The sequence below is a fragment of the Macadamia integrifolia genome, chromosome 1 (genome assembly GCF_013358625.1).
Source record: "Macadamia integrifolia cultivar HAES 741 chromosome 1, SCU_Mint_v3, whole genome shotgun sequence".
Lineage (NCBI taxonomy): Eukaryota > Viridiplantae > Streptophyta > Magnoliopsida > Proteales > Proteaceae > Macadamia > Macadamia integrifolia.
Window position 1 is genome coordinate 14,182,865 of NC_056557.1, and position 27,688 is coordinate 14,210,552.

The following is a 27,688-nucleotide window of genomic DNA, read 5'->3' on the forward strand; positions in this document are numbered from 1 at the left end:
ATACAGAATTTTTAAATGATGGTAAAATTACGATTTTTATGATTTTCATGATTTTTAATCAAATCAGGTTTTAAGTAATAATCAAAATCTTCATGTACAAGAAAAATTCAATCGATTCTTATCCCATGTGGTCTGCTCTGATACCACTTGTTAGAACTCCCTATGGGTTTGAGTTTGAAACCCTATTGAGGAAACCACACAGGAAAAACAAAAACACGAATCTAATAAAATTATGGAGGATCGATTTGTACCTTTCACCTAGTATGCTGAAGATGATTGATGTTGGTCACTCCCACTTTCGCTCTCTTGGCTTGGCTATGGATCTTCTACAGCCCCTTAAAACTTTAGTGGTAAAGTGGGGAAGAATGAATAATGGCCGTAGGGACCCAAAACCTAGTATTTATAATACTGTCCTGCACTCAAAACCCTAAACCACAATGGGTTGAGCCAGCATATCCCTAAGTTTGAGAGTGGACCGAACCGGTTCATGCAATTTGACTCTCACCCATTTAATCAACCCGAATAATTAATTTAGCCCATAAATCCAACAAGGCAAAGGAAGTAATCGAAACAGTTCCAGATGAGGATTTCTGTTCCAAAATGCTCCCGAGCTTCTCGGAGAGATCATCCAGATGAGGAAGACCGGTGCAATCTCCAAAAGAACCTGGTATTGCTCACCGGCACAGCGCAGAGTCGTCGAGCTTCTCAGAGAAGTCGCGAGGTCGAAACTCGACTGTTCCATGGGCCATGTCGTAAACATGAAATAAATTCTCTTTTAAGTCCAGCCCGTCCCAGCCCAGCCCAGCTTTAAATATAAAATACACGGTCTTCTTCTGCAAGAATCCCGTAAAACTGAAATCTGAATTCCTCTTCTTTCAGTCTCAGTAGCTCCAAGAAACTTCAAAACCTGAAATCCAGTAGCTCCAAATCCTGCAAATCTTGAATCGAAATTCTTTCTCTCAGTCTTGGTAGTGGAGTAAACCAGAAATCTAAATTTCTCAAGGTAGCTCCAAGATTCCTGAAATTCAAGAACTAAGTGGTTTAAATTTGCGTAGCTCTAAGAATCCTTTCCCAATATCATAATGGGAAGATTGTTTGTGGTCGAGATCCCCGATGTCGAAGAGAAAAACATATATACTTGCGCGAACTGCGAGGAGGAGAACGACCAGGATTTCCCCTTTACACACATCGCTTTAGAGGATGATCGGCAATACTATGTGAGTCAGACTCTTCTTATTCGTCTCCAAATCACATTCTTCTGCTATTTTTATTTGTCTCTGCAATTAAAGAAATAGCCGGAAGAAAAAAATGGGAAGTCGAGATTCTTTGAAACTCCAAACCTCATTCTTCTGCTATGGTTGTATATCTCGAAACCCCATTCTTTTGCTGTGTTTATATGTCTGGAAACCCCATTATTTTGCAGTGTTTATATGTCTCGAAGCACCATTCTTCTGCTATGTTTATTTGTCTCTGAAATAAAAAGAAACGAGAAAAAAATGGGATTGAACAAGAAAATTTTGCTCTGGACAGAGCGGGGTGAGAGAGAGAGAGAGAGAAACAGAGAGAGGGAAACAGAGAGGGGTGAGAGAGCGAGAGAAAGACTTCCAGAGAGAGAACAAGGGAGGGAAAGAAACAGAGAGAGAGTAGTTAGAGAGAGGGAAACAGAGTGTAGAGTTTGAGAGAGAGGGGTTCATGATTCAGTCTAAATTTTGGGGGGTGGGGAATAAATTTAAAAATCATAATTGGGGACCGAATAGTTGAGAGAATCCATCTAATTCAGCCGATTTGATTCCGATTCTTCCGATCCGATTCCAATTCAGACAGTTAGGGTTAAGAACGGATTAGGCGTTCGGAGTTCCTTTAAATTGGGATAGGTTATGCATTTGTTTAAGTATTGTTTGAATACGAAAACTAAGAAACCAAATTGGGTGAAATGACCATTGCATACACTCATGAAAGGCGGAAATATGGTCAAAAAATCCACCTTTGGATGCTTTCAGGTATGCTCCTATAACCCATTGGCCTTCACACTTGTGTTTCCAAACTGAGAAGTCTTTCCTCTTCATTAATTTATGAGAAAAGGAATCAAGTCCTAATGACATAATTTATGAGAAAAAGATTCAAGTCCTATTGATGCATGAGACGCCCAAAGATAAGGATGTGAAAAGACTATGCTGCCCTATGCCAGGGCAATGAAGATAATGGCACATATCTCCTCATTGGTCCCACGCCCTGGTTTTTTTGTGTGTCAGGAAGGTTTTTTTTTTTTTTTTTTTTAGTATGCTGGTATAATATATGAGGAAGAACTATCGGGTTACATTTGTATAATTTACACATTGTATGCTCCAGAATCCAAGGGAGAATGTAAAACTAATTTTCACAATTTTCTATTTAAAACTTATTGTGCAATTAAAGAAGGCAAAAGTAACACAAAATGCCTATTTAAGCAGGGCAAGTCACACTGATAGTTGTAGTTTAGCTACACGCAGTGTCCCTGTTGCCAATATGGAGTTATCAATTCCAAAAACCCTAATTTCTCTCCACACCCACCCCCATCCCCCCACCCCAAGCCACCCTCTCTCCTCTTGGACTTCTTGGCCCCCTCTTGGGCAGCTCATGGGTCCTCGACAGGAATGACTTTCTATCATGACTGTAATATATATATTTTTTAATGGGCTTAGATTTCTGTTTTAACTGTAATATATCTCTTGTATATGTCAAATTATAAAGTCACTTTTTTATTGTTTATTTTTTGTGTGTATCAGCGCCCAGGCCCTCCATTTTGGTCCTATTCGGACAATTGTATATTTAGCGAAGTGTAAGTCCTCCCCAAAAAAATCATAAATTAGGCTTCAAAATCTTCATAATAACTAATTAAAAATTCCCTGATCCCCTCCTGACCCCACCCCAACAGGATAAACACATTAATGTTGAGTGAATCGGAAAGACAACGGATATATTATGGCTGGTACATAGTCAAGGAGGTCCAATGTGTACGGTGCTGTCAAGTACTTGGAACATATTATGTGAGTAAAACTAAATTATTATTCAAATAAAGGAACAAATTCTCCTAAAGTCATCGTGACACGGACAATAGGAGGGAGAAGGGAGTTCCCATCTGGAATGTCCTATCTTTTTAACCCACCAATGAAGGAAAATTTTATCCAATAAATAATACTTGTTTGAACTAGCAACTTAATTTTATTTTGTTTTTATCCCTCAGATAACATCCATTAACCCAAATTTCAGCTATATAGAAAGGAATTTTTTGCTGTACGAGTAAGTAGAGCTAATTCTTGGTATTCAAAATATAGATTATAATAATTAGAAATTTTTATTAACTGTGTGTGCTTGTGTCCAACAGAGAAGCTCTAAATCGCTGGGACCACGGGATCAGAGTACCAGTTTGAGGCCTCTAATTTCTATACGAGGCATATTTCATTGTATTTTTGGACATTTTCACTATGTCCAGTACATGATAAGTCCTCTAATAACTATACACTTTGAGAGGCATATTTCTTTGATTTTTTGGTATTCTCACTAGTTACTTCATGTACGTGATAGGATATATCTTTGTAGCTAGAATTGTTTGACCCTGTTATCTTTCATGATAGGATATATCTTTGTAGACTTTTTCCTTGCAGAATCTCTCCAGTCAAGGTTCTAAAACTTGGGATTAGTCAAGGCTGATAGTTTTCCGATATCAATTTAGATCAGTCTGGATTGGACTGTATTAGACAGATTTACCCCTATTTTTAATAACATATGGGTGCACACCCTTAGGTCCTCATAGCCATTGAATGCATGCTGAACATCCCAGTAATTGGCGAGGTTCTGAGTCAGCGTGGCATGGTTTCATTGTCCTTCAACTTTTTTTATTGTACGGGGCAAAAATCCCTTGACCGGTGCTGATGGATGAGTGGGCCTTATTTCTCTTGGATGATCATTCCCTCTCACTCCCTATTTACAAAATCGAAATTATCATCATCTTTGGTAATCTAACACTACTATTGTACATGGTGTAGAAATTCTTGTTTCTCCATTGGTGAAAGAAAACTTGATCCTTATACAGGCCAACTAGAATTAGCAGCCCATATGATCAAACCTTGTTCCAAGACAATTTTAGACTTGAAATCCTGATCACTTCCTAGTTCCAATGTTTAATGCCCAAATTTAGGTGTGCTAAAATTAAGTGCTATGCTTTGCCCTAACCTAAATCATAGAAATGGGTGGTTGCTCTCCAATTCTTAATTGCTGTGGAAGTTATTTAGAATTCAAACCCATTTTAATCCCTTAAATGCCTCTTTACTTGACAATCGTTGGATTTTGAAATGTATAGGTATTGTGCGGACAAAAAGAATTGGACAAAATTTAAACGATTAAGAATTGGAGAGGAACCTGATCCATAGAAATGGGGTGAATACTAAAGTTTTTGGTCAGATCCATGGATAACAACTTCTTGAATGATTATTTTTACCCTCCTCTCGTCATCCCATTCCACTAGTTGATACTTCATCCAAAATAAAATCCCGTAATTGATAGGGTGAATGGATTTATAGTCGGAATGGATCAAGGAACTAAGGGCGTTTTCAATATCGACAACAACCCTGTGGTGTTGTGGTGAGAATTGGGATGCATAATGCTCTTTTAAGGACAGGACTCAGGGGGTGCACCTCTCAAAACCCAAATCCAAATGACTCAAGCATCGAGAAAACTTCATTTCTGCCTTCGCTATCTCCCGTACTTTTTCCAAACCTTCCACTGTCTGGCTCTGCAATGGTGCGCTAACCCAACCCTTTTGCATCACTGCTGATAGACAATGTATCACCTCTACAGATATTCCTTGAAGCTTTCAACCCATCGTTGGGAGCAGAAAAATTTGCAGGTCGTGGTTGGGCTGAGAACGAAATGGGTCATGGTGGTTGGGTTACAAAATGGCTTGGGTTACAACAAGGGTAGGGGTGGTAGGGGTTGCAGGGGAGGGACACTGGACATGGTGTTGGTTGTTTCATTTGTTTAGGAGTGAAGATGGTATAGAGAAGCCTGGTTTGAGAAGTAAGAAGAAAAGGAAGCAGAAGGTGTCCAAGGAATCTCATGCTTCAGAGGTGCTTGGGAAGCTGAGGAAATAGACTTGGGAGGCTGTGCGGGAGTTAGAGTTGGCAACGACCAAGGCCGGTGGTGATGATTGGGAAAGGATAGAATGATGAAGGTTTTAGTCAATAGGGTATAACAGTCATTTTAACTCCTCACTTAACAACAACTGACGGTAAGGGGTATGAGTATAATTTGGTATTATAGAGGGGAATGTTCTTATAATAGTGGCATTCTCTTGGGGGTGGCGTTGTAAATTACCCTTTAAAGAAAGGAGAACAATTCTCAATTCTGAAAGTGCAGCCCCCACACTAGCGTATGAGCCACAAAGGGAACGAACGTAGAAGCATCAGTAGAACAAGAATTATTACTTGTTGTAAGAGGTAGGATAATCATTTCGTCTCACTCCACCCATGTGTATCGGCGTAGCTCCCACTCTCCCACAAAAACTATTTCTCTTTAAAAAATGTCTCTTCCTAGATTAATGATCTATCTATTAAATCCTTGCACTTCCACTACTTCAAGTTGCGATTCTAAAGCCTTTTTTCTCTGCTGATTATCTCAAAACTCATGACTTACCTCTATTGAGTCCTGTGATCTGTGTTGCACCTACTTTTGATAGTTCTATTAATGAGGCAAGGTAAGCATTATTTATCGTCCATCAAAATCAGTTTATCTTTGACGGATATGGCTCTAATATGGCAAGCAATTAGGTTGAGGCCTAAGTCAGGGGTCATGCTTAAATGATTGCAGCAACCATAATTTGGGATACAAATCAATAGAGGCTTGGTCGAATTCAGAGAAGGTAGTCTCATCAATCCCAAAATCTATGTGACAATGATTTGGTGGGGCTTGCTTGCCTCTTAGCCCAAAAAAAAAAAAAAAATCTGAGATATATAGAATGTGTGGACATAAATCTTTCCGATTTGTACTTAATGATTTATTCTTCTTTTTGTCAAATGAAAAATGGAAAAATGTTTTCTATGGAAGAGTGTGGTCTCTACGTTCTGACACATGTGGTGAAATGACCAACCCATCCCTTATAAAAGCGAAAATGATGTTTCCGTGGATACTTCATCATGTGCTCTCATTGGTTCTCACACATGTAGAAACTACACTCACCACAGAGAACGTTTACCCATAAAAAAGATTGATACATAAAGACTCTCGGTTTATGTAGAGCCCCCGAATGGCCACTTACAAAATTCTTAATCCAATTCAGGCATAATAATGAATCAACAACTTTGATGTGGAAATAACAATTGACAAAGAGAGAACGATTCGAGCGAATTTTGACCAGATACAAATGATCTGAGCATCGAAGGGGTTTCTCCTTCAACGTTTGGAATCAACAGAAGCTCAAAGTTTCTCCCTCAACACAAGAACGATGGTCCTCCTTCGAGAAGAAACCCTAAGGGTTATCTTCCTTCTTCGTTTGGATACAAGAAAAGAGGGGAAAATGGTTAGGTTGATTAAATGCAAGAAAAGACATATATATGGTTAAGTGGCGGGTTTGGGATTCGGAAAAGTTGTCGGGTTGAGGTGAGTGAATGGTTCGGTGGGTTGAATTCTATTCATCTCAAGACTGTTGGATTTGTTTTGTACAAAGTCCGGTGCGTACTAGATTAATTGGGCATTAATTGGGTGATCATCAATTGAAGAGGACCCAGATCCCTAAAACTTAACCAACGAGCTCTGGGGTTCTCTATATCATGGATTACTTAAATCTGCCGAATGACAAGTAATGACAAATTTTCCTTCATCTGCTCTTCTCTAGGCTCCTTTACATGCTAGTGAAATTAAAGGGAATGGATGTGAAATTTTCATACATGATAAAAAAACTCAAACCAAGTTTTCCTAAGGTCATGATGAATGGGATTCACCAAATGACACATGGGGTTTGACCCTAAAAATACAAAAAAAAAAAAAAATGCATTGAGGTATCATGAGGTTTTTTGAGAAAGTTATTAAAACCTTAGGATGGAGTGGTGAAATTCACCACCGGGTGAAGGAAAATTTGTCCAAGATGCATTTGCAATCATTACCCCGCATGATTATATAATTAAAATGTCATTCCATATTTAAAAGTAAACCACTCCATATAATTACCCCATATTCTATAATTATTACAAAATTTCCTTTCTGAGTTTGAAAATTCTCTTCTCCTCCCTTCAATTTTCTTTGCAACCAAACTGAACCTAAACTAACAGTAAACTCTTCCCACTCTCTTTACCGAAAAAACAAAAACAAAACAAAACTCTCCCCACTCTGTCTTGGGTTATCATTCTCCATGTCACAATGCATGGGTTGGTAAAACTTGATACAGCCCATGATTCCAAGCCCACTATAAACTTCGGCCCAATCCAAGTAAATATTTCGAGCCTTCAAGCTCTCTGTCTCTTCTCTCTCTCTCTCTCTCTCTCTCTCTCTCTCAGTATAGAACAGAGAGCCAAGTCCTAACTCCTACCTGAGTGTGATGTCTCCCACTTTTTCTAAGCAAAGAAAACCCAAAATGCCATTTTGAATCATAAACGTCCTCATCTTCACCGCCACCAATTTCGAGTTCAGATTTGTTGATGATCTCAAGTATTGCTTCCCTGGGACACCCATCATCGTTACCGCCACCAATTTCTGTCCTCCCAACTATGGCCTTACAGCCGATGCCGGCGGCCGCTGTAACCCTTCGAATCTCCATTTTGTCCTCCCCATTGAGAAGCATTTGAGAAGACCTCCATTTGGAAGAAATCAAACATGCCCGTTCCGTTTCGCAGGTAAGGTCACTCTGTACTCCGGTGGCGATCTCTTGCCTGAAATGTTATTAACTTTACTCTTTACTTTTGCTTTCTGTGTTTCTTCGTCTTCTTTGGTTCGTCTCGATCTATACAAATCTCTCTCTCTCTCTCTCTCTCTCTCTCTCTCTCTCTCTCTCTGGGCCATCTCTGAAGATGAGAAGAGGTAGCAAATCAAAGTAAATGTCTCTGAGAAATCTCTTTCTCCCTTGGAAGGGTCTATCGAGTTCCTCTTAGGATCTCAAAACCCTAAAAGCAGAGGAATGGAATCGGATGAGCTACAACAACGCAGAGACAGAGACGACGATGGTGATGCAAAGGAAGTAATCGAAACAGTTCCAGATGAGGATTTCTGTTCCAAAATGCTCCCGAGCTTCTCGGAGAGATCATCCAGATGACTCTCACAGGCTCACAGGGCAGAGTTGTCGAGCTTCTCAGAGAAGTCTGTTTTTTAGTGAAAGCTACTCAGAGAAGTCGGGAGGTCGAAACTCGACAGTTCCATGGGCAATTTTGTAAACATGAAATAAATTCCTTTTTAAGTCAGGCCCAGCCCGGCCCAGCCCATCTTTAAATCTCAAAACAAGGTCTTCTTCTCCAAGAATCCCGTAAAACTGAAATCTGAATTCCTCTTCTTTCAGTCTCAGTGGCTCCAAGAAACTTCAAAACCTGAAATCCAGTAGCTCAAATCTTCCAAAACTTGAAACGAAATTCCTTCTCTCAGTCTTGGTAGTGGAGCAAACCAGAAACCTAAATTTCTGAAGATAGCTTCAAGATTCCCGAAATACAAGAACTGAGTGTGGTTTAAATCTGCGTAGCTCTAAGAATCCTTTCCCAATATCATAATGGGAAGATTGTTTGTGGTCGAGATCCCCGATGTCGAAGAGAAAAACATGTATAGTTGCGCGATGTGCGAGGAGGAGAACGATGACGATTTCCCCTTTACACACATCGCTTTAGAGGATGAGCGGGAATACTTGGTGAGTCAGACTCTTCTTATTCGTCTTTCAATCACATTCTTCTGCTATTTTTATTTTTCTCTGCAATTAAAGAAATCGCCAGAAGAAAAAATGGGAAGTCGAGATTCTTTGAAACTCCAAACCTCATTCTTCTGGTATGATTGTATGTCTCGAAACCCCATTTTTGTGTGTTTATATGTCTAGAAAACTCATTCGTCTGCAGTGTTTATATGTCTGGAAACCCCATTATTTTTCTGTGTTTATATGTCTCGAAACCCCATTCTTCTGCTATGTTTATTTGTCTCTGATATTAAAAGAAACGAGAAATGAATGGGATTGAACAAGAAATTTTTGTTCTGGACAGAGCGGGGTGAGAGAGAGAGAGAGGGAAACAATGCGCGGCGTGAGAGAGCGAGAGAAAGACTTCCAGAGAGAGAACAGGGGAGGGAAAGAAACAGAGAGGGAAACAGAGCGGGTGAGAGAGAGAGAGAGAGGGAAACAGAGGAGCGAGTTAGAGAGAGAGAGAGGGGTTCGTGATTCAGTCTAAATTTTTGGGGGTGGGGAATGTTTAAAAAATCATAACCGGGGACCGAATAGTTCAGAGCTCCCATCTAATTCAGCCGATTTGGTTCCGATTCTTCCGATCCGATCCCGATTCAGACAGTAAGGATTAAGAATGGATTAGGCTTCCTGTGTTGGTAAGTCATTTGATTAAGTATTGTTTGAATCCGAAAACTAAGAAACCAAATTGGGTGAAATGACCATCGCATACCCTAATGAAAGGTGGAAATATGGTCAAATATCCATCCTTTTGATGCTTTTTAGGTATGCTTCCATTGGCCCTCACACTTATATCGGAGCCACATTCCCGGACTGAGAACTCTTTCCTCTGAATTAATTTATGAGAAAAAGAATCAAGCCATATTGACGTAATTTATGAGAAAAAGATTCCAGTCCTACTGTCGCATGAGACGTCCAAAGATAAGGATGTGAAAAGGCTATACTGCCCCATGCCAGGGCAATAGAGATAATGGCACACATCCCCTCATTGGTCCCACATGCTGGTTTTGTTGTGCATCAGGATGGTTCCCCCCCCCCCCCCTTAATTTATATAGCTTGCTGGTTTAATATACAAGGAAGAACTATGGGGTTACATTTGTATAAATTACAGATATTGTATGCTCCAGAATCTAAGAGAATGTAAAACTAATTGTCACAATTTTCTATTTAGAACTTACTGTGCAATTAAAGAAGGCAAAAGGAACAAGCAGGGCAAGTCACACTGATAGTTGTAGTTTAGCTACACGCACTGACCCTGTTGCCAATATGGAGTTATCAATTCCAAAAACCCTAATTTTTTGGATGCAAGTTATGTCAAAGACGAGTCTGTGGTTTCTTCTTTTGATGTCTATGTAGACCCTTTCAGGCCGCTCATTTAGAGGCTCGGCTAATGTTCTGGAATCAATTGCTCTTTGAAGTCAATCAAATGCTAATAAATCTTTTCACGCTCTCACCTGTATCTAGGCATAGGTAACACCAGACTGGCAAGTTTGTCGGTTCTTCCTCCCTTCTAATTTTCTCTTTTCTTTGTAATACAAATGCCAGCCACATGGATTTCTGCCTAGAATAGTTAGTTGCACCCTGGAGTCTCCATCTCAAGTTCAGAAATCTCTCCCACACAAGCTGGCCTACTTGTGCTTCACCCCCCAAGTCCCACCCTCCCAAACCTTGCTCCCCCCAACCCCCCTGACCCTTTGGCACTGACCCTTAGTTAGCATTGTAGCGTCGACAGCAATAGGGAAAGTGCCTCTTGGCATGGTGATGGCTGCTAATCATAATAGAGCACTAGTCTAAGTCCTAAGGGGATGTATTTTTAACCCTCCCCCTGCAGATGTTACATCCTGTATTCCTCTCCACACCCACCCCCATTTCCCCCCCCCCTAAGCCACCCTCTCTCCTCTTGGACTTGGGTTTCCCCTCTAAGCCATCCTTTGCCCACCTCTTGGGCTGCTCATGGGTCCTCGACGGAAATGACAAAAAATACGACAATGGGCTTGTATTTCTATCATGACTGTATATATATATTTTTTTTTTTTATGGGCTTAGATTTCTGTTTAGCTGTAATATATCTCTTGTATATGTCAAATTATGAAGTGTAACCTTTTTATTATTTATTTTTTGTGTGTATCAGGCTCCAGGCCCTCCATTTTGGCCCTATTTGTACAATTGTATATTCGGTAAAGTGTAAGTCCTCCCCAGATAAATTATAAATTAGGCTTCAAAATCTTCATAATAACTAATTAAAAATTCCCTCCCCTCCTACCCCTCCCCAACAGGATGAACATAATAATGTTGGGTGAACCGGAAAGGGAACGGCTATGTTATGGCAGGTACATAGTCAAGGAGGTCAAATGCGTACGGTGCTGTGAAGTACTCGGAGCATACTATGTGAGTAAAACTAAATTATTATTTAAATAAAGGATCAATTTTTCTTAAGGCCATCGTGACCCCTGACAATAGGAGGGAGAAGGGGGTTCTCATCTGGACTATCCTATCTTTCAGCCGCCCGTGAAGAAAAATTTTGTCCACTAAATAATAATTGTTCGAACTAACAACTTTTTTATTTTCTTTTTATCCCTCAGATAACATCCCTTAACCCAAATTTCAGCGATATAGAGGGGAATTTTTTGCTGCATAGGTAAGTGGAGCTAATTCTTGGTATTCAAATTTAGATTATAATAATTAGAATTTTTTATTAAGTGTGTGTGCTTGTGTCTAACAGAGAAGCTCTAAATCATTGGGACCACGGGAACAGAGTAGATTGAGGCCTCTAATATCTACACATGAGATATTTCTTTGATTTTAGGACATTTTCAGAAGGTCCAGTACATGATAGGTCCTCTAATAACTACACTTTGAGAGGCATATTTCTTTGATTTTTTTGGTATTCTCTCTAGTTCCTTCATGTACATGCATGATAGGATGCATCTTTGTAGCTAGAATTGTTTGACAGTTTTATCTTTCATGATGGGATATATCTTTGTAGAGTTTTTCCTGGCAGAATCTCTCCAGTTCAAGGTTCTAAAACTTGGGATCCATCAAGGCCGGTAGTTTTTCGATATCAATTTAGATCGGTCTGGATTGGACCGTATTGGATGGATTTACCTTTATTTTTAATAATACATGAGTGCACACCCCTAGGTCCTCACAACCAACAGATGCTTGCTAGACATCCCAGCAGCTGGAGAGGATCTGATCCAACGTGGCACATTGTTTCATAGTCCAACTTTTTTTATTGTACGGGACCAAAATCCCTTGACCGGTGGTGATGGATGAGTGGGCACTATTTCTCTTGGATGATCATTCACTTTCGCTCCCTAGTTACGAGATCGAAAGTATCATCTTAGGTATTACTAATGTACGTGGTGAAGAAATGCTTGTTTCACCATCGGTGAATAAAAACTTGGTCCTTATATGGGCCAACTAGAATTAGCAGCCCATAAGATTAAACCCCGATCCATGACAATTTTAGACTTGAAACTCTGATCACTTTCTAGTTCCAATGTTTGATACTCAAATTTAAGTGAGCTAAAATTAAGTGGTATGCTTTGTCCTAATCTAAATCATGGAAATGGTGGCTCCTCTCCAATTCTTAATCACTCAATTCCTGCCTAATTTCTTTTTGTACATTTCAAAATCCAACAGCGAAAGTTTTTTAAAATTCAAACCCATTTTAACCACTCAAATGCCTCTCTACTCGATAATCGTTGGATTTTGAAATGTATAGGTGTTGCATGCACAAAAAGAATTGGACAAAAATTAAGCGATTAAGAATTGAAGAGGAGCCGGATCCATGGAAATGGGTGTGAATACTAAGTTTTTGGATAGATCCATGGATCAACACTTCTTGAATGATTTTGTTTACCCTCTTCTTGTCACCCCATTCCACTAGTTGACACTTCACCCAAAATAAAATCCCCTAATTGATAAGGTGAATGCACTTATAGTCAATAGTGATTGGAAGTAGTCTCGCTTTTAAGCAATCTTTCAACCTTGATATTATGTACCTACCATTTTGAAAATATCATTGCCATCTAACCTCACTCATGATAGTTGGTCTTGTTCTTTATCTACTTTGGGACACCTTTCTACCAAGATGGTGGCTTAATTTATCAAACCATTCTCAGGCATATCTTCTACCCAAAAGTAATATTCCTAATAAATGGTGGAGGTTCATGTGAAAGTTTTAACTTTATCCAAAATTCAAAATTTTCTTAGAGAGGGTCTGCTTGACAGGTTACCTTACAAATCTAAGTTGGTAGATTTGGGAATTAATGATGGCCTCTGTGTCCTTTGTAAACAAGAGAAGGAAACAACATGGCACTTTGTTTTTTCTCTTGTGATTTTCTCAAATCGGATTTGGGCTACGAGGGTCCTTGGATTAAGGACTGAGCTCCTTAGAGGAAATTCTATTATGGGGCTTTGTTATCTCTGTTTTTTTTCAATTGTGGTCTTTCACTCTTTTGAGTTGCACTATTTTTTTAGTGCTCAAACTATCACTCTCCACTTTATATGGTTTCTTTGCAATCAAATTCTATTTAAACAAGGGGAAGACTTCTCTATTTGGAGCGCAGCCCCTGTACCAATATATGAACCAATGGATTCGCATGTATAAGCATCAAATGGGCAGGTATTATTGCCTTTCATACGGGACGGGACAATCATTTCACCCCCTGGCCCATGTGTCTAGGCACAACCCTCACCTACAGAAAACATTTTCCCTTTAAAAAATGTCTCTTCTTGGATTAGTGATCTTTCTTTAAGCCTTTGGGCTTCCACTACTTTCAGTTGCGACTCCAAATGCCTTTTTCTCTATTGATTCCCTCAAAACTAAGTGACAATGATTTGGTGGGGCTTGGTTGCATCTTAGCAAAGCAAAAAAGCAATTAATGAAACTCTGAGGAAGATGAGAATGTGTGGACATGTATCTTTTCGATTTGTAGTTAGTGCTTTATTCTTCTTTTAATCAAATAAAAAGAATTATTTTTTTTCTGTGAGGGGAGAGTGGTTTTGCGCCCAGAGATATGGGGGCTAAGTGACCAACTTGTCCCCTATAAAAGGAAAAATAATGCTTTTATAGATGCTTCATCATGCAGTCTCACTGGGCCTCAACCATGTGCAACAACCACGCTCCCCTCAGTGAAAATACTATCCCATAAAAAAAAAATACATAAAGATTGTTGCCTGATGGGTCCAATTGCAAAAATCTTAGTCTTACAAGCCAAATAATGAATCAAATTTCATGTGAAATAGGGATCACAACGAGGTGAAGCTAGTTTTGCCTTAATCATCTAAATAATTTTAGGGAAGAGGAATGCTATCTGTCCATGTTCAGCACTCCCAAGCACAGACCCTGGTTGGTAAGGGTGGGGTGTCTTTTCACAGTCCCCTAAAACCAGTGGCTATGTTTGGGCATGAGGACTCGGACGGAGAGTGTTCTTTCTCCCATATTTTTATTCAATGAGATGGGTTAGTATTTTCCAAGCTCCACCTATTTGTAACTGAGACTCTTATCAGAAAATACTAGGTCAGACATTTTTTGGGCTGATTTTCATTTATTCAATTATATGGCCCATCAAGTGTTGGGATTTTTTACCCTCTTCTGTTTTTTTTTCCCTTGTCCACATTTACCTAAACTTCATCCCCCATTGCTAACGCTGAGGCTATGCTTGGTAACTAGAAAAGAAAATAATACAAAAGATATAATAAGACAAAAACAGAAATGATTACACAATGATTTTTGTTTGTTTCTATCTCTCTCTTTAAATTCAAAATTTAAAAAAAAAAAAAATTTCTTTTCTTTTCTTCTCTTGCTTACCAAACATAGCCTAAACTCTTCCCACTATATTTTGCATTTTACCTCCATGTCACATTGCCATGGGTTACTAGGCCTTGACTGAGCCCATAAATTCTAAGCCCACCAAAACATCGGCCCAAGCCCACTCTAAAATATAACGAGCTTTAAGAACACTCTCAAAAGGTTGCCAAGTGGAAATCAAAACTCACCAGAAGCTTCTCTCTTCCTCACTGTCCCCTCTCTCTCTAACGTTACTCTTCCCACTCTGAGTGTCTGAGCGTTTTGGCTCCCACTTCAAAAACCCAAATTCCCACTGATCGATTAAGCAAAGAAGATCCAAAAATGCCGTTAAGAATCATACACGCCCTAACATTCCTATACTTTGCTACCTCATTTACCTTTGCCCACTTCTCTTCCTCCACTTCTTCTTCCTCATCACCAGCGTTGTCGGAATGGAGATCGGCAAGAGCAACCTACTACGCAGCTCTAGATCCTCGGGACACGGTAGGGGGTGCGTGCGGGTACGGAGATCTGGTGAAGAAAGGGTATGGGCAAGCCACGGTAGGTCTGAGCAGCGTTCTTTTCGAGAAGGGTCAGATCTGCGGTGCCTGTTTCGAGATCAGATGTGTTGATGATCTTAAGTATTGTATCCCCGGAACCTCCATCATCGTCACCGCCACCAACTTCTGTGCTCCCAACTATGGCCTTACAGCCGATGCCGGTGGCCGCTGCAACCCTCCGAATCGCCATTTTGTTCTTCCCATAGAAGCTTTTGAGAAGATCGCCATTTGGAAGGCATCCAACATGCCCGTTCAGTATCGCAGGTAAGGGCACTCACTCTGTACTCTCTAGATCAGCTTCTTTGTCTTCTCCTTCAAATTTTCCTTTTCCTTTTTCTTTTTCTTTTTCTGTTTTCTGTTTTCTCTTCCAGGGATAGTGTGATCTCTCTGGGTTTGTTTTGTTTTGTTGTTTTTGCTAACTTGCGCCTGTAGTAAGGGTGTGCGTAGGGTCGTTATCGTACGCGTCGTTTTGAGGTTTCAGTTTCACTTTGGTACCGTTGTTTGCGGTGGATGTTTTCTTTGCCTTTTTGTCAGAATTTCACATGGTTCATGGTATCGGCCGATATTGCAGCTGATTCTGCACGGTTTCGCTAGCCACCGATCCCAATACCATATCGGTGGAGCGGTACAGATCAGGGGTTAATCGGTCTAAAAAACCCAATTTTTTGGAAAAACCAGGGGTAAAACTGTCCATTACCGGCCAATCCGTATTGATTCATATTGGTATTGTTTCGGTTTCAAGGATGGCCGATACCCGGGTCGATACCATGCACTAAATCCATGCTGGGGTTGCTCGCTTTAGGAAATTGTTTAAGAATGGTGGATTGTAGTCATTTTCAGTACCATTGTTATATAGGCTATGTTTGGTTGTCAATAAATAAAAATGTTGAAATTGAGGAGTGAGAGAGTCATTGATGTGCAATGATTGATTTATGTCTCTCTTGTTTTAATTTTTGAATTTTTTCTTTTTCTTTTCATTTGTTAGCAACCAAACAAAACTTTAAAATAATATAATTGGTGATAGGTTCAGGTTTCTTTACTTGGGGTTGGATAGGGTTGAGATTCTGTGTCACAAAATTTTGTTTGACCTTTTTGTGCCACTTGCATATAGAGTATGGCCATGGTGGTCACCCATCCATGAATGAGTATGACATAAGGCAGTAAGGTGGTGGGGGATGATACAGAGACAGCCAATGTTGATGTCAGAACTTAAACCTACCGATATTTGTTTAGTTTTTCAAAAGATAAAGAGACTAGTAGCATTACTTCATTATCAAAAAGAAAAAAAAGGAAAAAAAAAAAAAACAAGCAAGCACTACTTTATGTTGTTTTATGGTGAAAGGTTTCATGCACAATTGTCTTACATGACTGTGGTCAACACTTCAGTGGTTGGATAGGAATATTTGATTTCATACACAACGTGTAAGAAAGCTGACTCTTTTGTTTATTGTTAATTGGTAAAAGGTTTTGTGTAAGGCCATGTATGGTGCACCATCGCGTAGGACCTTGGATGGGGATAGAAGCCCCCATTGAAATTACAAAACACCCCTATTTAACAAATTGTCAAAATACTCTATTTTATAGCTATCTTTCATGTTCTTCCTTTCTTGCTAATGTAGTGGCAGAACACCCTTAAGAGGGCTCTGGATCTGATTCGACAAATGTTGAAATGAAATCATGTGTGATACTTGGGTCTTACCATGTTTCGCTTGAAGTTTTACATTTTTTCCAAAATTTCAACCATACTTTGAATTTCGATATCGTTTCGATCAAACCCTTGTATAAAATGCATGATTTTGATCGAAATTTTGACCCTGTTCCGATATTCAGTATGGTTTCTCTAGTTTCGATTCCATGGTGAGAAACTTCCTAGAAGACCTTAGTTTTTTTGTGATTTTTTATCATCACTGAAAATCTTTGAAATGAACCATGTATAACATTTTATAATTATGAAATGCTTTCAAATTTTATATTTGTTAGTCTTAAAGTATATTTTAATTGAATTATGTGTTTCCTAGCTTTTGTGTATACAGCATCGTACAACATATACTAACAACTTAGGGTCTAAATCCAAACTACCATGTTGGGTGTTTTTTGATCCCACTATATTTGAAAGACCTAAAGTAGGTTTCTAGAAGTTTTGATACCTAATTTGATCATTTGGTCCTCAAAACCATCAATTGAAACTAGCAATCAGAACCTTCTAACCATCAATCGAAATATTTCGACTGAAATTTCGTGATTTCACACAATATTTTGATTTTCGAGCCTAGTCAAAACCAGGCTCGAAATCCAAAACCTTGATCCTTGTTGACAATGGAGGAAGAAAGTGTGAATAACTGAATTACCTCGTGTACTCGTCATTTCTTTTCTCCTTTTTTTTCCTTTGCTTTTCTGCTTTTGCTTCTTTATATGGTTTAGTGGTGTACCTCCTGACTACTATGTCCTTTTATGATCTGTTTGGTAACAATGTTATTGTTAACCAAATAGTAAGAAAAAAGTGTTTCAAATTTTCAATATGGACAGTGGTCTTTCTGTTTGCCAAACTACCCTGTACATGTTTTCTGCTCAGTGTAAGAAGGCTGAGAAAAGATGGTGAATGAGATTCCTCTCACATGGTTTAATTCTAGCTTTATTACCAAGCATTCCTTCAAAGTTGGTCAAGAAAGTCCTTTCCAGCTCCAAGAATGTTTCAGTCCTTTCCAGAAAAAAAAAAGTAGCTTTATTATCTTCCCTTCTTTCTTAAGGGTGTTTTGGTAAATAAACTACTTGATATATGTACTTACAGAAACACCCTTTAGATTCTTTTTGGTGCTGCATGTGGCTGCACTAAACCATCTGCTTTCCTTAAGTTTGTAAAATGGGGCTTCTTAAGGTTAAGTTTGAATAATGGAGCTTCTGGTCCATCAATCCTCAGACATCTACCCACAAAAATTCTTAGTTAGAAAGGCTTCCTCTGTATTAGATTTCAAGGCCTTGGGATCTTAGTTTTCTGAGCAGCATGCCTTTCATTGCCCTACATATGCTTGTAGTAGTGGATGCTGCTAACCAAATCCTAAGAACCATACCTAACTCAAGGATCATTGGTAGATGCTCAACAGTCACTACTAAATCATCCTCTTTTGTTCTTTGTTTACTTGGATCCGGTTTTGGTCGGGTAAGGTAGCTCAAGAAGCAAATTCTTTTAATCAACTTAACCTGAGCTGTGGTTCTTGCATCAAGGAGAGTTCTTTAGCACGAGCTGCAGAACAAAGCCAGAGGTGGCCAGTCTTTGAAAGAAAATATTCCACCCATGTGAAATCTCACCAGTCATAGAAGACCCTTGGGTCACAGCAAGAAACATCCATAAAGTGATATTCAGTCATGTGTATAGACTATAGAGAGGCTCACAAACCTGCAGCTTGGCTAGCTAACTTTGAAGAATCTTCAAGCTGGGTTTCATGCTGAGTTCTGCTCCCCCTCCCCCCAACCCGACCTGCTTCTTGTGGTTGTGGATGGCGTAGGATGTACTTGTCCTTTGCAGGTTTATGTGTAATTCTGTTTCTCCAAACCCCCACCCCCCAATAAATAAATAAACACACACACCACCCAAAACAAAAAGGAAAGAGGGCCAGAGGTGACCCCATAAACCCGTATAACAAAACTAGTCTTGAGTTTTTTTAACATGTAGATTGAGATGAGTCAACATAACCAGGGAGAACCAAGCAGGTTATGCAGGATCTTTAAAATTCATGGTTCCATTGGGCTGGAAAATGCCAGTTGAAAACTGCAAAAAGTGAGAAATTTAATTGGGCGGAAATTTCAGCTCCCAAACCAGGCAAACTGGTAATTCTGTCAGTTATTGCCATCCTTCTTGTGCAACTATTTTGTTATTCTAAATGTTGCATGAGATCATTTATTTATGAGTTTTAACCTCTCAAGAGTTGGCTATTCTTTAACTTAGTTAGCATGGTTGGAACAGGATCAAATGCAGAAAGGAAGGCGGAATTCGATTTACAATTGACGGCTCTGGTTATTTCTACTCAGTCTTGATCAGCAATGTTGCAGGTGCTGGAGATGTAATGGCTGTGAAGATTAAGGGATCACAAACAGGGTGGCTGCAGATGGGTAGGAATTGGGGCCAAAACTGGCACATTAATGCTGATCTAAAGAATCAACCCCTCTCATTCGAGGTCACCGCAAGTGATGGAACCACAGTTACATCTTACAGTGTCGCACCCAAGGACTGGAATCTCGGGCAGACCTTTGAAGGGAAACAATTCCAACAATAGGAACACTTAACAAAAGCAAAAAGGACACGGAAAGGAAACCGATTCTACTTATTTTGTTTTCTCTCAAATAGAGGGGAAACAAGGGGTTGATTATGGATTCTAACAGTGATTCTGCATCAAGCTTTGCTCTTTTGATACAGAGAAGTAGATGGGGATCGGAGGGAAATGGTGATTTGAGGTTGGTCTGAAGGAGAATTCAGCAATGCTTGAGTGGAAGAGCTTGGGCAATGCCATGGAAGTGAATTTTGGGATAAAATCCATTTTTATGAGTTAGCTCACTATCTAGATGGTTAAGGAAATTTTTGTATCATTTATACATAAGTTATCTTGGAAATGGGAAGAAATGCTTTGCAGAGTTGCAAGTTCTTCTGTTTTGCATTTTGTCTTGTTTATCTTGTCTTCATTCCTTGGTGTCATAATCTCCACTGCATTTTGATATAGAGGGGCCACAGTGATCAACCCAATGTTTTAAAAACTGGAAAATCCCAAATGGTCAGAAAAGGAATACAAACCAGCAGAATTGAAGGGTACCACACAACACCAAGTTGCCAATGACTTTTTGACATACCTATACAATGTTATCTTAAAAATGTCCATGCCTCGAACAAGTTGTTATGTCTCAAACAAGTTGGCACAAAGCTATAGCAAGGCAATAAGTAACATATTAAAGATCCTGTGTATGACAAAAATAAAATAATTTCAAACTTAATATAGCGAAGTGTTAATAGCCCATGCAAACTGAGCAGCTTCCCCACAGTCTACGCCAGAGTTTCATTTTAAAAACCAGATAGGGTTCTCCAAATTGCTTTCATAATCATGTACTCTGCTCCCAGGTGAACCAACAAAAAAAAAACCCAGGGACTGATGAAGCTTCAGAAACAATAGAGTTCTCAGACATCCTTCAAGTTAGATTCATCAGGAACCATTTGTTATGATAACATCATATGCTCCAACAGAGGATGGCTCTCATCCTGGCTATCTGATGCAACTCAGATTTTGATAACCCTGATTCATAGAACCAGAAGACAACCCAATTTGAGAAGGAAGCAAAGTAAAGAGATATTCAACCTAAACAACAGCAGAGTTGAGTCAATTTGACAGAATGCTTAGTAAATTAGCATGACCAGAGAATCTACAGCCAAATATTTGGGGAACTAATCCCCAAGCATTCCTGAAGAGAATTCCTGTTCATTTTAATAGTTCTTTTTTACTTTTAGGGGTGGTGGGGGGTTGGGGGGGTGATAAACAAGCAGCAGCTTTGTTGATAGAGAGTATGTAGAGTACAAGTAGAATACAAAAACAACAATAGGCACAATGGCTAACACAGGATGCGACTACATCAGAAAATAAGGACCCGTATACAAACTACCCACCCATGTCACCCACAGCAAATTTGCCTGGCAACTGAATTGGCAGATCTCCTCCAAGGAAAAAACAGAGAGATACCCTTGAGCAGAAAGGACCTTAGCTTCCTGATAAGGTAAAATAGACGTATTCAATATATGAAAATTTTAGGGGGATCAAATAAAACACAGATACCTTTCAATATTTCTGCTGGATTATGTAATTGCAGTTCTAACATTCCATACTGGGACACCTTCATGATTTTATGCCTTAAAACATTCAAATTGCAAGTTGATTAGTGAAAAAATCGGTTCCTGACTCGAAAGAATGGAGGGAAACGGAATAGACAACACTGAGAAATAAATACTGACTGTTCCAAAGGTCTCGTTTTGTTCTTGTTAATGACCTTCCATATGGTTTAGTCAGTCACATGTGAGTGATTTGCATTCAAAGGTGGAATATACTCAGACAAAATTGGGCTATTTTTGGAACAATTCTAAAGCCAGCCAATTGGCATTCTCAAACAAAATCAACGACCAAAAATACAGTATTAGAATGGGACATACAGGTTAGAAATCTCCAAGACTCTAAAAACATAGGGAGGGTCATTTTACATCTAAGACGACCCCCCCCCCTTCCCCCAAAACAGAGATGAACTACACCTACTTACCCAAATGTGTATTGGAAACAACTCAAACAAAGGTTTGCTGAACAGACTCAGTGAAATAATCTAAATATTCAGTGAGAGAATTACTTACTTCTGGTGAATTCAGGAACATCTGAATCCACCAATACCACCATATAATGCAGAAGAAACAAACAAATCCATGAATCTACAATTCCAGTAATTACACAATAAAATGAAGCATGCCTGTTTCCTGCATTTAGCTGTCACGGCTGCCACTCCTCCAGAAAGCCAAGCGAGGAATTTGTGACCATAGAGATTCCATTAGTACTGAAGGAGTTCTATTTTCTGCGATTTGCTCCTTAGTTCCCACTTGAATTTCAGTATCCCGCCAGAATTTAATAACATGGAGGCTCTCTTCCTCAGTGGATCTCTGGACAATAATCCGCGAAGCATAGCCCTTCTCTCTCATCATACGGCATATTTGTGAGGGGTTGTTAGCAGCTAGCGTGACCATGTACAACCAGCCACTTTCCGACAAAAGTTTGTCTGCAATGGGTAGAATCCTGTCAATGACACTCCGCCCATTCTCACCTCCTGCCCAAGCAGAAGCAATCCCATCGCGACCCACTTCATCTTCTGGTGTTGGTACGTAAGGTGGGTTCACAACCATCACGTCCACCATACCAGCCAACCGTCTCTCCAACCCAGATACAATATCCATCAACATTACCTCCGCGTGGACCCCATGGGCCTCCAACGTTTCCCCGGTCACTCTCACTGCATGTGGATTAATATCAGTTGCAAAATAACTGACACCAGCACCCTCCTGCCCTAGCATGATTGCTAGTGATGTAATCACATAACCACTACCACAACCCAATTCCATGCACAATGTGGGCTTATGCTCTAAGAGGTTATTTCTGTCAGCTAGTAGTGCATCAACCAACGCAAAAGAATCATCACAGGGTTCATAAACCTCAGGATGGGAGCTCACAAGCCGAATTTGGGCACTTCTGGCAGACATTCTGTATGAGACCTGCAGAGATGACAAGGTTCAAGTTCTCTTGAGTGAAATATGCACAAAAACAAGAAAAAGGAGAAGCCAAAGGCTTGTAAAAGGACCGACTGACATTCTTAAATATGGAAACTCAAAAGAAGAAACAGTTTATGGTTGCTACTGTGACAAAACAGTGAAGCATTGCAGTTTAAAAAAAAAAAATACGTGTGGGAGCTAATTTGATATGGTAAAAAGGTTTCCTTTTGTTCCTCAGGTCATCCCCTTTCCATGTAGCAAGTTTAATCCCTATAGCCTTATGCAATATGGGAAATATCACTTCAAGACAACCAGAAAATTCAAGGGGACTTGTTCATAGATGAAAATTGCAATATGAGGTGTCCCATGGAGCTGATTGACAAGGAAACTGTACATGTAGCAAATCCAAGGGGGCGAATGATTTTGACAGTTAGGATATAGCATGTGACCCCTCCATATGGGAAAATAGACGGCATTAGTAAAGGTTTCAAAGCCCACAACATTAGCACAGGAAACCTCATAAAGAAAAACAAATCCAAGCTTTAATCACTGATCTAATCACAAAACTTTGCTATTCTTTGCAATGAAGAATCTTGATAAAGCTACGGAAGAAATCGTCAGCTTTATAGCTTACTGGTCTACTATTCTGTTGGTCCTCTTCTTTCGTTCCAATGGAGGGCAGGGTGGGCTTTACGGCATTGGTTTCTAGCTTGGGTTCCATGTCAACTCCCCACATTAGTAGAACCTGAACCAAATTTTGGGGGAAATATATCAGAATCAAACAATAGAAAATGGATGCACAAGTAAAAAACTGCAAAAAGTACATTGGCCATCTTTCATAACAAGAATTTCTTCAATGAAGATATACAAATGCGCTAATGCTTCAGAATTAAGGGGTGAAAAGAAAAGGAATAGCATGAATTCAGCTCAGCTCAGCCATTTCCCAACTGAAAAGGAAATGGCATCCAACCTATATAGAAAAGGAAAATGACAACTTAAAGTTGATATCATGGAGTGAAAAAAAGGCTCCATATCATCAACTTCTTTATTAACTGTATCAAAATATGCATCTTTTACCAGCTGAACAATGCCATGTTTCCCTAATATTAACATGTAGTACAAGCAAAACAACACTGAAAAAAATTGCAGGAATTAGGTCAACAACCATATGCTCAGTGCAGTCAAATAGCAAGCGGGAGAAATATAAAGAAAGCCATGAACGCAGGAGACAATAATATTTACTTGGTTCAGCTCGGTGGCCCTACATCCAAAGGATGAGTTTCTAGGTTTGCTACCTATAAAAATTAATAAGGATAACAAAGAGCTCTATCTCTCTCCGTTCTAACTGTTGAAATTACAGCAGTATACTGGTACCGCAGGGGGTTTATTGTAAACAAATATGCATGTCAGGGATTTATGGGTAATTATCCACAAGTCTATAGTGCTACTTGTAATATGTTACAATTCTTATGTTATAACTATATGCTATTGGGGACAACCAGAAACCCTAATTGATCAGTTCTACTCTCCCATCTTCTCTCTCTTCTTCTTCTTCTTTTTCTCTTTCTCTACCCAGGTGCTGTTTGATATTGTTTTGGTATTGTCACTTTAACCCTGAAAGGAAACGTTGAACAAAATACACCAGTAATCCTCTCTCTCTCTCTCTCTCAAAGCAAGTGAAACATGCATCACCTTCCAAAGAAAATGTCCCCTCTCTTCCCCTTTACAAAGCTTGAAAAGAAACACACTATAGTTTAGAGCATAACTTGGATTGATAAACTGAACTTGACATAGACTCCAACAGGGGATCTAGATCCACTACTTGGTAGAATTCCCAGGCTTAATAAAACCTTAGAAGAGAGCACTGCATTCCAGCTACAGATTATTCTTACAAATCCTGCCTTCTTACAACAATTGATTGTGGCCACTCTTATTAGGTTTCATCTGCCATGTATTAAAGAAGAGAAGGGTGTCGAGTAAATAAGTGGGACATAAGTAAAGACATGTATGAGGGCGTGGTGAATAGTGTGAGAACCGTGGGAGGTCAAGGTAGCAAATTTCCAATTACAATTAGGTTGCATTAAGGATTGGCTTTAAGTCCTTATATGTTTGTGCTTGTCATGGATGATTTGACACATGAACATTCAAGAGGTTCCGTGGTGTATGCTTTTTGACGATGATATTGTTATAGTGGATGAGATAGTAGCAAGGATTGATGATAAATTGGAGTTATGGTGATCTACCTTTAAATCAAGAGATCTTAATATAAGTAGAATGAAGATGGAGCATATGGTGTGCAACTTTCACACTAGGATGGATAACAAAGTGGTGAAACTTGAGGAGAGAGAGAGAGAGATACCGCAATGTGACTATTTTAGATATCGGGGTCAATTATAAATAAAGAAAGTGAAAAAAATGATGATGTTTCTCAAAGGATTAAGGTGGGATGTTTCTTCCCACCTGATGCACTGGGAAAAGGCAACGGTTAACAAGCCAAAACTTCAAATATTGAAGACGGCATGACCCAGCTCATTTCAAAGCCACGAAATCAAAATGGTTAACATATATCACTAGGGTGCTGAACTAGTATTCTCTGCTCGCAAACAGATTTACCAAGTCTTTTGCGTACTTTAGTATAGCTTTTCTTATTGTATATCACTCTGTACTAAAGAAAATCTCTAACCTAAATTTTATTGATAAAATATAGAAGGGGGATACAGTAGGTAAAATTTACACCCAGCCCTCACAACCGGCCAAGTTAATTTTAGTACATATGGAGAGAATTCAAGAAGATTAAGCACTCCACAGAATAAATATCTGCAGACCAAGAAGGCATCATTTCTCTAATCAATAACACTAAGCGGACAAACACCAAAAAAAACCCAATTTTAAAGCAATGGAAAGACTTAAAAACCTTCAAATAAATCAATATAAAGTTGATATGCGGAGAACAAATAGCAATACCTGATTCTTACACTATTGCTCATACCAAAAAATGATTCTTACACTATTGCCACTTAATTCTGTAATGGGTTTCCAGCAACTTAGAATTTCAATTAATGGAAAAAATAAATAAAACAATTTAACCCCACATCAGCTCCAAGAAATGGGGAAGAAAAGTAAATCATACTGCTTATCACTAAAAGTCATTGGAACAAAAGATTGAACAGATGGAGGAAAAAATGGGTTTTCCATCCCATCAAATTTCCTGTACCAACATCAAATAAACGCAAAAGCAAAACTGAGAATTAAGCAAAACCAACAAAAAAAGGGCTTTATGAGAGGAAGATAAAAACCAAAGATACCTTCTGGTCTCACGACGGAAGATAAAACACGCAGCTCTGGAAGGAACTCGGAAATAGTAAGGAATAGAGGAAAGTCGACGCTTACGGAGCGTTGAGATTTGGAATGAAGAGAGCGCCAAAGTCTCTATTGTTAGTTTGTTACATTTCGACCTTTTCTCCACCCTAATTTGTTTGCAAAGGAGATGATTAGATAAAGGGACAGGGAGAAGAAAGGGATTTATTTTATTTATTTATTTATTTATTTATTTTAATCATCACTGCGTCACTTAAGCACGTACGAGTTTTTTTTTTTTTTTTTTTTTTATGATTTAATGTGAGGAAAAGAGTAATAGATAAAGTTTAAAAACACAAACACGAAACCAAGATTTGGATCGGCCCAAAAATGGTTTGGATCAACCTTAGTTAGAATTGATGTTTTAACGCCTTGTAGGGGTTTTCCATACAAGGATCAAACGAGCTGGATCAATTAGAATCAAGGTCGGATCAATGGTCAATCCCAATTGTTGAAACCTAGAGATGACGAGAGGGTGTTATTAGATCTGGAAAAAGCTTCTCACGTTTCCAGCATATGAATGAATCTCTGTGTGGGAAGATTAATGAAGGTGGTATGAATCTCAATTGTTTGATCGATTACTGCTATGTCACCTGTGCTATGTCACCTGCAATTGACTGGTGCTCCTCCAATATTGCCCTTTTCTTCCTTTGTCTCAACCACCTCTCCCACTCTCTCTCTCTCTCTCTCTCTCTCTCTCTCTCTCTCTCTCTCAATGTTCCCCAGCTATTGGAGGAGGAAGCCGATTTTGAGGAAAATTTTGATTCCTTAGTGGATAAATGAGGGGGAAGTAATGGCCATGTCGATGTCGCTATGCATGAAGAGAATGGGGAAGCTTTTTTTAATTTATTTTACCTTGTATCCAAATCCCTTGGATTTTTGAAAAGTAAAATAAATATTATCTCTAATTTAATGGAAATGGACTGTAAGGAATAGTTATGTTTCTACGTCATAGAGGTGGAGCACATCCACTCCTTTAAGCGTTCAGCTTGTAGTGGAGTCGTGGAGATATATCCTATATTTTTTTCTTACTATCTAGAATACATTTTCATTTTATTTCTAAGGAAAGCAACTCTATAGCTGACTCCATTGCCAAGAAGGTTCTATCTATTTTGAGCAAAATAGTTTGACATAATTCCACTCCATGATTGATGAAATCATGTAATCCATCAACCACAAGCTTTGCTCGTTTTTATGAATAGAAGTTTATTTACCAAAAAAAAAAAAAATTTTCAAATATCAAAAGACGTTCAAGTGGACATATGATATTTATATTCCAACCTAGGGGTGTCAATCGGTCGGGCCGGTTCGGTTTCGGTCGGGCTTAACGGTCTCGGTCTATAATCGGGCTACCTTAATCGGGCTTTAATCGGGCCTTAACTGGGCTACGGACATGTTTAATGTTAAACGGGCTTTAACCGGTTTTTAAACGGGCCCTCTTTGAAATGTGCTATTATATTCCGGCCCACTCATGCAAGCCCAAAAAAATGACAATAAATCAATAAATGATACCAAATATAACCATTATTTAAAATGTTAACATGTCTTTACTTTTTAGTTTTTATTCTTTAATTTAGGGGGTAAAATAGGTATTTTACAATCATTAAAGGGTCGGGCCAAGTCGGTGCACAATAGGCCGGTCTCGGTCGGGCGTTATTCGGTCGGTCTCGGTCGGGCGCCCGACGGTCCAAGTAGCAAAACCGAGACCGACCATTTATAAACGGGTCGGGCTCAAGCCCGACACGTTTAATAAACGGTCCGGGCCCCATAAACGGTTGGTCCCGGTCGGTTTAGTCGGGTCT

At 39.3% G+C, this 27,688-nt stretch overlaps 4 protein-coding genes across 10 annotated transcripts; 3 read left to right on the forward strand and 1 right to left on the reverse strand.

Annotated features, from left to right (window-relative positions):
- Positions 1 to 558: 558 nt before the first annotated feature.
- On the forward strand, positions 559 to 3,790 carry LOC122084514. The gene is made up of 5 exons (XM_042652818.1): positions 559 to 1,217; positions 2,766 to 2,818; positions 2,915 to 3,026; positions 3,224 to 3,279; positions 3,365 to 3,790. Exons 1-5 carry the CDS (start codon positions 1,083 to 1,085, stop codon positions 3,408 to 3,410), a joined length of 402 nt encoding a protein of 133 aa, XP_042508752.1. The 5' UTR covers positions 559 to 1,082; the 3' UTR covers positions 3,411 to 3,790.
- Positions 3,791 to 7,524: 3,734 nt separating this feature from the next.
- On the forward strand, positions 7,525 to 11,896 carry LOC122077223 (protein yippee-like PJ691.02). Of its 2 annotated transcripts, none has more exons than XM_042643095.1 (6): positions 7,525 to 7,862; positions 8,037 to 8,857; positions 11,028 to 11,080; positions 11,173 to 11,284; positions 11,479 to 11,534; positions 11,619 to 11,896. In XM_042643095.1, the coding sequence occupies exons 2-6, from the start codon at positions 8,723 to 8,725 to the stop codon at positions 11,659 to 11,661; spliced, it is 399 nt and encodes a 132-aa protein (XP_042499029.1). In that variant the 5' UTR covers positions 7,525 to 7,862; positions 8,037 to 8,722; the 3' UTR covers positions 11,662 to 11,896. The 2 variants fall into 2 exon arrangements, with proteins under 2 accessions (XP_042499029.1, XP_042499037.1); XM_042643103.1 differs by having other exon boundaries at positions 8,097 to 8,857.
- A 2,887-nt stretch (positions 11,897 to 14,783) lies between these two features.
- LOC122080422 (expansin-A13-like) lies at positions 14,784 to 19,902 on the forward strand. Its single transcript, XM_042647374.1, has 2 exons — positions 14,784 to 15,517; positions 19,215 to 19,902. Exons 1-2 carry the CDS (start codon positions 15,036 to 15,038, stop codon positions 19,522 to 19,524), a joined length of 792 nt encoding a protein of 263 aa, XP_042503308.1. The 5' UTR covers positions 14,784 to 15,035; the 3' UTR covers positions 19,525 to 19,902.
- A 167-nt stretch (positions 19,903 to 20,069) lies between these two features.
- On the reverse strand, positions 20,070 to 26,018 carry LOC122080391 (methyltransferase N6AMT1-like). 6 transcript variants are annotated; one of them, XR_006140712.1, is made up of 5 exons: positions 25,835 to 26,018; positions 23,164 to 23,274; positions 21,740 to 22,532; positions 20,898 to 20,996; positions 20,070 to 20,529 (listed from the first exon to the last, which is right to left on the reverse strand). XR_006140712.1 is itself a non-coding variant. In XM_042647359.1 (4 exons), the coding sequence occupies exons 2-3, from the start codon at positions 23,263 to 23,265 to the stop codon at positions 21,753 to 21,755; spliced, it is 882 nt and encodes a 293-aa protein (XP_042503293.1). In that variant the 5' UTR covers positions 23,266 to 23,274; positions 25,835 to 26,018; the 3' UTR covers positions 20,070 to 20,529; positions 21,740 to 21,752. The 6 variants fall into 6 exon arrangements, 2 of the variants coding, with proteins under 2 accessions (XP_042503293.1, XP_042503304.1); XR_006140702.1 differs by having other exon boundaries at positions 21,064 to 22,532; positions 25,835 to 26,017; XR_006140705.1 differs by lacking the exon at positions 20,898 to 20,996 and having other exon boundaries at positions 21,627 to 22,532; positions 25,835 to 26,017.
- Positions 26,019 to 27,688: the final 1,670 nt, after the last annotated feature.

Coding starts and splice junctions, on each gene's coding strand:
- LOC122080391 (XM_042647359.1), bottom strand. CDS start 23,265: ATGTGGGGAGTTGACATGGAACCCAAGCTAGAAACCAATGCCGTAAAG. Junction 22,533..23,163: donor ACCAACAGAATAGTAGACCA/GTAAGCTATAAA, acceptor TCATCTCTGCAG/GTCTCATACAGAATGTCTGC.
- LOC122084514 (XM_042652818.1), top strand. CDS start 1,083: ATGGGAAGATTGTTTGTGGTCGAGATCCCCGATGTCGAAGAGAAAAAC. Junction 3,027..3,223: donor AAGTACTTGGAACATATTAT/GTGAGTAAAACT, acceptor TTTATCCCTCAG/ATAACATCCATTAACCCAAA. Junction 3,280..3,364: donor AGGAATTTTTTGCTGTACGA/GTAAGTAGAGCT, acceptor TGTGTCCAACAG/AGAAGCTCTAAATCGCTGGG.
- LOC122077223 (XM_042643095.1), top strand. CDS start 8,723: ATGGGAAGATTGTTTGTGGTCGAGATCCCCGATGTCGAAGAGAAAAAC. Junction 11,081..11,172: donor AATTGTATATTCGGTAAAGT/GTAAGTCCTCCC, acceptor CCTCCCCAACAG/GATGAACATAATAATGTTGG. Junction 11,535..11,618: donor GGGAATTTTTTGCTGCATAG/GTAAGTGGAGCT, acceptor TGTGTCTAACAG/AGAAGCTCTAAATCATTGGG.
- LOC122080422 (XM_042647374.1), top strand. CDS start 15,036: ATGCCGTTAAGAATCATACACGCCCTAACATTCCTATACTTTGCTACC. Junction 15,518..19,214: donor ATGCCCGTTCAGTATCGCAG/GTAAGGGCACTC, acceptor TGGTTGGAACAG/GATCAAATGCAGAAAGGAAG.